This window comes from Mytilus trossulus, chromosome 4, assembly GCF_036588685.1.
Source record: "Mytilus trossulus isolate FHL-02 chromosome 4, PNRI_Mtr1.1.1.hap1, whole genome shotgun sequence".
NCBI classification, from domain to species: Eukaryota; Metazoa; Mollusca; class Bivalvia; order Mytilida; family Mytilidae; genus Mytilus; species Mytilus trossulus.
This window is the reverse complement of record NC_086376.1, coordinates 67,568,712-67,578,325: the sequence shown is the minus strand read 5'-3', so window position 1 is coordinate 67,578,325 and position 9,614 is coordinate 67,568,712. Positions and strand designations below refer to the sequence as shown.

The following is a 9,614-nucleotide window of genomic DNA, read 5'->3' as shown; positions in this document are numbered from 1 at the left end:
ACTGTTATCACAGAGATATGTCTTGCTTTTTTTGGTAATTTTGATTATGTAAATTTATATTTAAATTATAATAACAATACTTTAACATGTTACATAATTGAAGCAAGTATTCAGTTGATGAACCATTATGATGGGGTGGGGCTTTATAATCTTCATGGAAATTAGACTTGCAAATATCAATAAATTCCATACCAAATATCATTGACTTATTAACATTAGTAGTGTATCTAATTACAAACTAAACAATTGTTTCACAGTCAATAGACCATGACAGAGAGGGCGGGGCGAAATATTCTCCATGAATATGAGATGTGCAAATGTTTATACAACTAATTTCCAATTAACATTGGCCTACCACTAATGGTTCTCCTTGATCCGAAAATATCCGAAAAATATTACATGTTAAGTAAGCAAACTTTTCCAAAGCTCACTTGGCCTTCTGAAGAAACTTTTAAATGAAATAAACACACCAAAAACTTATTTTTTTTATGTTTTAATGTAAAAAGTTTTTATCATAATCTGAGAATTGTATGTTAAATGCTAATATATTTTTCATGACAAATTCTACATATATTTGTCTATCCATAATTTATTTGTTACAAATATGTTCCATCTTTTAACCTGAGAACAATAACTTTTAAAAAAAAAGCTTACGATTTAACTTTTGGAGAAAAATATGAAGTACAAATTTATTTGAACTTTAGAAACAAGATCATTAGTTCTTGCACTTGTATACAGAAATGAAAAATGATATGATTAACCAAAATATATATATTGTTTTTAAACAAATCATTTACAACACTCAAAAAACAAAAGGCAGTTAATAATAAAAAGTATTATAATAATTAGACTGCAATGATATAAAAAACAAACTATTTTGGCTATTTTGTATAAAATGAGCACTATTTATTGCTGGTATACGAGAAGATAACATCATTATAACAGGATGATAAACATTCTTCTACATGTACATCTTGGAGTTGGTCACTTTTAAATTTTCAATGATTGTGGGTAATTTCATTTTAGGTTTTGTAATTTGCTTCATTTTTAAACATGATCAACATCACTCTAATATTTTTCCAAAAAAACAAAAAACTTACTTTTTACAAAATTACTAAAGTGAGGGTGAATAATTTAAAATGGCTGAAATAGATTTAGATTCAAAGAAATGTTCACAGGCCCTTGTTACATAATTTCTAGTTCTTTGTCAAATTTAACCTCACGTCTGTCATTATATTCCACTAAACATGATTTTTCTTTTAATTCATACATGCAGATACAATCACAATTTTACAATCTTGCACATTATATGGCAAAAACATTTCATAGGAGTAGTAAAAAGAGGACCCAAAAAACTAGAAATTATACAAGATGTGGTCAAATGAGAATGTCTGTTTATTCTTCAGAGGGTGCTTTTTCTACTGCGAAAGGTTCATCTACAGGTAATGAACCACATTCAGCTATAACAACATCTTTTTTAGGTTTATCTCCAGCTGCTGTCGGATTACTCTCTATTTTTCTTACTACACTCTGTAATAAAAAAAAGAAACATGTCACATCAAATTTAATTTGAATATCAGTAATTTTGAACAGAATTATTAAATAACTGTTAACATGGAGAAACTTCACCTTTTAGTGTAGCATTAGTCATTACATATTTCAGTTTACATCATTTAAATAAAACAAATCTTGAAATTCTTGATCTAAATGGACATGTGCTTGATTCAATGTAATGATTTCCTTGACTTCTATACTACTTAAGAAAGAGACAAATTTCATTGAGCTGCAACTCCACTGAAACTATACAAAATCGGAAATATTTGTGATATCAAGTATAAATATAATGATTTGTTCTTCTAAAATTTGTTTTTGAAACAGTAATTTTTTCACAGAAAATGTCAATTTTTTTTTAAAGAAATATCCAAATTTAGAGACTGTTATCAATCCGTGGTTTAAACGCTTTCACACATGCTCAGTTAACATGGTTAACATACTGCCCCAAACAATTTAAAAAGTCTTTGTTTTAACACTTGTCGGATTGTACCGTGATTTCATGGGCATCTCGTAGTAAATCAAAAATTATGACACAATTTTTTCTTAAATTTGTTCTTTTATGTGTTTTTTCCCTAAATATACATGATAAAAGCAAGATATTCATATTTCCCCCCATCCAGTTAAGATAGCACAGCCAAAAATTATTTGATAAACAGGAAAACAATCATTGTAATTCCCTTTCTGTTTTCATTTTTATCTAAAATGTATTGCGAGCCTTAGAAAAAGTATTTGATCATAATTTATTTTGTATTTTTTCAATAATTTCCATTTAACTGAATAAATTGACAGCCTTAATCACTCTAGACCTGATGGAATAACATATAAAACTCCATCCTTATATGATAATAGAGGTAAGTCAGGTCTTAATCAAAATGGTTAGAGTTGGTTGTAAAGGTCCATAATTGTTACAGTATATATGAAATTATTCTAGTGTATACAACTCGTCTAAACATCAACCCAACAATGTTAGATCTGTAAAAAAAAATTCTCGCAAAAGCAAAGGAGTAGGTCCGGTAAGACCCCGTTTTGGCCCCAAAAAATAACAGTTTTACAAATTTGTTAAAATGTAAACTTTTAGTCATTTATTGGACAGTTGAATACTTCTGCTACATAACTATGGGCTGTTTTTGACAAGACGATGCACATATATCGGGTTGTAGTACCATTAAGTCGTGCTAAATTACTGAAATCTTTAATATTCTATAATTTTAGTTAAATTTTAGACGGTTCCCGTGTGAAACGAAAGTGGCCGCATTCGTGTTCATCCTTAATATTGAAATGTAAGTTGTATTTTATGATAATACATAACATATATAAAGTTTGTGGATGAACACGGATGCGGCCACTTTCATTTTTGACAAAAACTATCTGAAAAGTGACGTTTTTTTGCATATTTGAGAGATTTTTCATATTTGAGCTTGAATCGGATCGTTTTTAATGACTAAATTAAATACAATCTTTCACAAAACCTAATTGAATCAAGTGAAATAGACACTTAAGTGTTTAAAAAGTGGTCAAAATCTTTCGTCAGATGAAACTGAAATTTGAGGCCGAAATGGGTCCTTACCGGACCTACTCCTTTACAGATTTAACATTGTTGGGTTGATGTTTAGACGAGTTGTATACACATAATGTACACAGCCATGTATCACCATCATTGATGGCTATCATGAATGGATAAATCTGTTGTAGAGTTGTCACTGACTCAGACGTACTTATGAAATTATTCTAGTGTAACATGGTATTGGACCCTTCTAAAATCATTTTACTATAAGACTACTACAGGGTACCTTCAAAATCATGAAATAGCCACTTTCCTTTTGTTATTTCCATAATATTCTTTTTGGCTGTATCAAATATGTAAATAAGAAAGAGTGTATTACATGAAAGTAACACAAAGCAGTTAATCCTGCATTAACATTTATCTATGAATGAAAAGGGATAAACAACTTCTTACATTTTACAACCAGAATAAACCCCAACTAAACATGCTAAACCAATGATTTTATGAGGAAAGCCTCTATAATCCCATCTTACCATTCCTTCTATAACTTTTCCAAAAACAACATGTCTACCATCTAACCATTCGGTCTTTTTTGTTGTTAAAAAGAATTGAGAACCATTTGTATCTTTACCAGCGTTAGCCATGGACAACCATCCAGATCCATAATGCTTCAGCTTGAAGTTCTCATCAGCAAATTTTTCTCCATAAATACTTCTACCTTTAGAAAGAGAAGAGAAATGAAAATCAATATATTTTAATTACCTAAATAACTATCAACAGAATTATCATATGTATTGTGTTATACAAACTAGGTAACAGCTTGTTAAATCTAATATCCAATATAAAATACTAATGATTTAAATCCTCTGGAGTGAACCTGTTTGCAGAAAATACATATATGTTTGACTAATTTATTTTCTGACAAGAATTCTTGACAAGGTTAACTTGCTCGTGGCTATGTCTAACTATATATTTAAAACCACCAAATGTTTTCCAAAAATCATGTGTACTTATTATTGGAATTTTGGAACAATATATAAGATGTAGAGTCTTATCACTCTTTCCTGTTATAAGACTCTACATTTTATGTGCTTTATCTTAACAACCCTGCATACCTGAGGTATCCACTTTACTGTTTTTAGGGACTATATCTTACTACACACTCAGCAGGCATTGGTTCACTATCATTTGTAATTAATAAATTAAGATGTGTAATAAATTATTGTAAGACATGCTGCATACAAATTTAAATAAATTTTAATGTTTTTATTTTTTAGAAACTTCTGTAGCAATTTTTGCAATAACCATAATAACCCTGATAACAAAAATTTCTGAATTAACAGTTTAATCTTGTTTTTTTTAACATTGTTTTGTTACTGGATGAATATTTTTGTTATAAAATACGACAAATTCAAGCAGATGGAAAGGACAGAAAATTGTAAACATTTTGTTCTTTTGTTGTGCGGTGACAAATTACTTAGTATGGTCAGAGGGATGGTTGAGCACTCAAAAACATGTAGTGCCACATTCTTTATATGCCTGTTCAAAAGTCAGAAGCCTGTTATTCAGTGGTTGTTGCTGGATGCTGTTGGTTTTCTTGCTTAAATTTGTTTCACATTTTTCATGGTGTGGCCATTTATTGCTGACTATATCGTAAGGGTTTTGCTCATTGTTGAAGCTTGTACAGTGACCAATAGTTCTTTAAATGTGTAAAAGCACATCATATGAACTCTGGTGGATAATAGTCTCATTTTCCATTATATTCATCTCTATTTTTTTATACCATGATAAAGAGATAGTTCTTCCTCTACATAATACAAACCTCCAGTTCCATCTCCTCTTGTAAAGTCACCTCCTTGAATCATAAAATCTTTAATAACTCGATGAAATTTACTTCCTTTGTATGTTAATGGTTTACCATCTCTCTCCTGAAATAACATGGAAAATATCTTTTACTTTTTTTCAAATTCTTTATGTCATTTTGAATTTTCATGTACATGTATGTTCCTTAAAATAAAAAAAAATATAAAAAAATGAAGATATCTATTTTCTGTATTAAACCCTTAATGTTTTAAGTTGACCCTATTGTATTCTTGTCAACACCTTTTATATCTTCTTCTTCAAAATAGTCATCATATATCACTAAAGAAATATTGTTATAAGCATGATAAACTTTAAATCAAAAATATCACATAATCATGAAATTTGCTACTATTTCTCCAAAGAAGAATAAATATTTAAGTTTCAGTTTTTCTTTAAGTATCTCCAACTATCTTCAAGTAAGAAATACATAATCATTACAATAATGTGCCTTTTTATCCATACCTCAGTTCCTTCTGCTAATGTTTTAAAATTCTTCACAGTTTTAGGGACAGTCTTTCCAAACAAACCAATTACAATTCTGCCAGCTTTTTCTCCTCCAATTTCTATATCAAAATAGACCTGTTAAAAACAAAATATTGTTAATAAAATGATACATTGCAAAAATAAACATGAGGTACCAATAGATAAAACTAGTGGCTCTAAACATGCTTAAGAGCCATTGTTACTCACAAAAGTCTTTGGGTACAATGTGTATCTTCTGCAATGGAACACTTTCCAATATATTTGACTCGAAAAGAATTCATGACATACAGTACGTGTAGGGACTTATTTTTATGGATGTCTTAATCCTTCTTGATGTCAGACTTGTACATGTAAATGTACATCTCTTTTTATGTTGATCTTGCCATTTCTTAAATTTTTTTGGATACGGTCATCCACGAAAACCACGAAAATTAGTACCCCAAGAAAAAAAGTACTTTCACAGTATATATATATATATAAATGTCTGAATAGTAGTCAACGATTTTCCCCACAAGGGCGCTGGATGGTCCCGAGTAACAATATATGTGCACAATAAATAAATTATATAAACGCCTAAAAAAGTGTACACAACTCCAAATACAAAAAAATTAACTATAAATGTAATTATCTACATGATATATCTGCAGGAAATGTTGAAAAAGGCTAACCTAGAACAAAAGAAGGGGATGCCCAAGGATTTATATAGTCTTGCTATTAAAGTTACTATACAAATCCTTGCTGTGCCTGAGTATGTGAAATCAAAGCCTTTACAGTGGCGAATCCAAGGGGAGGGTTTGGGTCCTGGGGGTTGAAACCACCCTTTTTTTTTAGACAACCAATGCATTTGAATTTTGAATTGGGATATGTTGTTTGAACAACCACCACCACACACCCCTCCTCCTTTTTTTGTCCTGGGTTATAGCCCCCCCCCCCCCCCCCTTTTTTAAATGGCGTTTGCTTTACTTGTTTATGCTGTAACTCCAAATATATACGTGATATCTATGGTGGTAAAGGAAGCAAGGAACATAATTTTATGTTAAACAATACTACAAAACTAACGACAAACAAAAGATTATAAACTGAACAATTCCCCTCCCCCTTTTACTTTCTTTTGTTTACAACTAAGTGAACTTACTTTGTCAGTAACTTTTGGGCCTTTAGAAGCACCAAAAACATACGACGGGACAACAAAAATCACTAGAAAGCACCCCAAAATCATTGCTGCTATGACTTTCTTCCTCCTTAGCAGTAAACGTGTGCAGTCGTTCGTTAAGAAATTCAGCTTGCCGGTTCGTAACACGGTACAAATGTGAGGTGGATTGATTTGATTGGTATTTGATAAATTCATTAAGTGTTAGTGGCGGGAAAATTTGAACATGGTTTTCGTTGACGTCCGCGTTCCACGTGTCATTCATTTATCGATGCAGTTTACTGTTATACGGCAAATCAATCAGGGGCGGATTAAGGCGGGGGCGTGGCGGGCGTGCGCCCCCCTAAAATTTGCAAAGCATAGGTTGACTTCAACATATTTAAGTATCAGAAGAGACCATTCAATCTTTTTTAACATTCAAAGTATATAAAACAGTCAGTTTAACAGAATGAACGTGATAACTAATCAACTAACCTACGCTTTAGTAAAGTTCTATAAATAATTTCAAAGGAACGTGTCAAACGCGGAGCTGTTTTTTGATGACACATATAATAGGTTTTTAGCAATTAAAGTAAAAACAAATGTTACATTGTATTTGCGGTTTTTATAATCAATTTGTTTGATAATCGTCGTTCCAAAACATCCCTTACTCACTTTCACAATTGCATCATGACACGGTCAAGAAAACAGTCGGCAGGTGAGATTCTTTTATAATATCCATAATGAAAGTAAAATACTGTTTCAAGCGAAAGGTTAGTAAAACTGTTTATTAATTTGTATCGATCTCTGTGTCTATACTTTTTTTCTCTCACTTGCAACCTAAATATTTAGCCGAATTCTATACCGTATTACTGTATGCTTGGGATCCAAAGAAAATAAATATAACTGCGTAAATGCATCTCGTTTTGATTTTAGTTGTTTGTGGCAAACACAGTAAAGTCTGACACGACCTCCGAAAATCAAAAAAGTAAAAAACAGATAGCATGAAAGGACAATTAAAAATAGCTGGTAAAAGTAGAACTTTTCGTTTGAAAAATATATTGGTCAGGTGAGCAATTGTGATCTGTCTCGTCTCACTTTGCGTCCGTCTGTCCGCCTGTCTGTCTGTAGATTGTTGTCCAGTGTGGATTAAGGTGGTTTCGGCTTGAAACTTTAATTCCTTGCTAATTTTAACACACAATAGTTCGAGATATCTTCATTTCACCCCTTAATGAATATTTCAATAATTTTACCTAAAAAAAAACTCCAAAATTTTTTCGCCTCGCTCCGCTCGGCGAAAATTAAAAGTTGCGCCCCCTAACTGGAAATCCTGGATCCGCCCCTGTCAATGACCCAGGTAACACACAGCATATTCAGTAAAATCAAGGATTTTTACAGTGTACAAATCCTTAGTCAATTATATATTATTTTATTAAAGCAAAGATTTGTCAAGTAATATACTATACAGGGACGGATCCTCGAGACGGATCCAGTCATTTTTTTAAAAGACTCTTAAACAATTAAAAGGGGGATGACAACCATATGTCCATATTCAAGTGTATAAATCGTAAAAAAAAAGAGAGGTTCCAATCCACCTCCCTAGAAACGCCACTGCTATACAAATACTTGATAAATTTAGACATTGATATAGTATATATGCTCAGCGAAGCATTTTATTCCAGTTGTATCATTTCTTGTGTATTGTTTACTGCAATTGTTTGATATAAAAAAAATTAATGTACTGACTATGCCTATAATGGGTCCTCTATTGGAAATAAAATGTATCTGATCTTATATGAATATTTTACTAAATACGATATATCATAAAAAAAATATTTGAATTATTCATAGTAAATAAATTCAAAAACCAATCATGAGTAGCGCTCTGTGATTATGCGTTATGTAACCACGGATTTGTATAGTAGTCTTACTATTCAAATCCTTGAAGTTGATATAAAATAGATATAATTTCACATACCTTGTATCTCGTGTGGCTTTTTTTGTTTACCTCGTCACATGTTCGTCTTCTTTTACGCTTACACTGTCGGAGACCACTATAACACACTAAAGTAGTGTCAGTACATAAACAAAAGTATTCAAATGCTTACTCCTTAACAAAATATATTGTTGAAGTATTTTAAAATGATAAACCCGGGTCAACAACGCTGATATACTGTTAATCGTCGAGTGTATCATCGGCTTAAAAGTCATTGCTTCGGTACTGACAGTCACAGGATTTATAACATATTATTGTCCTTATTTAAAGTTACCTATTCAAAAATTAAGAATTTATAAAGTTTATTTTAAGTTGAATTAAATCTTTTTTCACTAGCAGCAACACTTTAACAAGGATTTGCAAGCTTCATGACAACTTCATCATAAATATTAGTATTCGATCTATCAATAGAATATTTTTCTATGAATTAAATTTCCGCCGTTTACCCCAATTCAACGATGTATAAGTATCAATTAAGGTCAATTTCTAAACATGCAGTAGCATATCATCTTTTAGTATATAACTAATTTAACTGAATTTTTCTTTATGCATGACGTTCAGTGGAGCTGACACTAAAAAGACCAAATTAACATAAAAAAGGGGAAAGTTAATGATTATGCGAAAAGATGTTTCAATAGTGATAAAAAGGGCAATATTTTTTTCATGATCGATTCCTTGAATATTCTTTTGGCATCTTTCGCCTAAGGTAGACACGTTTGCTTGATCCCCCTTTTAATTTTTTTTTTCTAATTTGTACCATTCAATTTTCACTTCGTCTCTTTTATACATTCCGTATGCGGATTGGCTTGCGTTTTTGTCTTCGTCAGTCAGTTAACATCGAGATTCGTTTCGTACCGTTGGAAATACGTTGTCCAAGTATTCGCAATTAGTGTAGATCAACTGGTTTCATAAGTTTCGAGTTTCGTGTAATTTGTATCTACCTATATAACGGTTCATATCAGAAAACCTCTTTATCATTTTGACCATTTTCATTTTTTTTTTCAAATGCACTTTTATTCAGACTAAATTTACATCCGTCTTTCTAGAGTTATGCATCTTTGTTCATTATTTGATTCGTTTGCATT

At 31.3% G+C, this 9,614-nt stretch overlaps 1 protein-coding gene across 1 annotated transcript; it reads right to left on the bottom strand.

The window, feature by feature from the left end:
• Positions 1 to 476: 476 nt before the first annotated feature.
• Positions 477 to 6,794, bottom strand: LOC134715809 (peptidyl-prolyl cis-trans isomerase B-like). The gene is made up of 5 exons (XM_063578263.1): positions 6,540 to 6,794; positions 5,384 to 5,500; positions 4,881 to 4,986; positions 3,592 to 3,776; positions 477 to 1,530 (listed from the first exon to the last, which is right to left on the bottom strand). The coding sequence occupies exons 1-5, from the start codon at positions 6,750 to 6,752 to the stop codon at positions 1,396 to 1,398; spliced, it is 756 nt and encodes a 251-aa protein (XP_063434333.1). The 5' UTR covers positions 6,753 to 6,794; the 3' UTR covers positions 477 to 1,395.
• Positions 6,795 to 9,614: the final 2,820 nt, after the last annotated feature.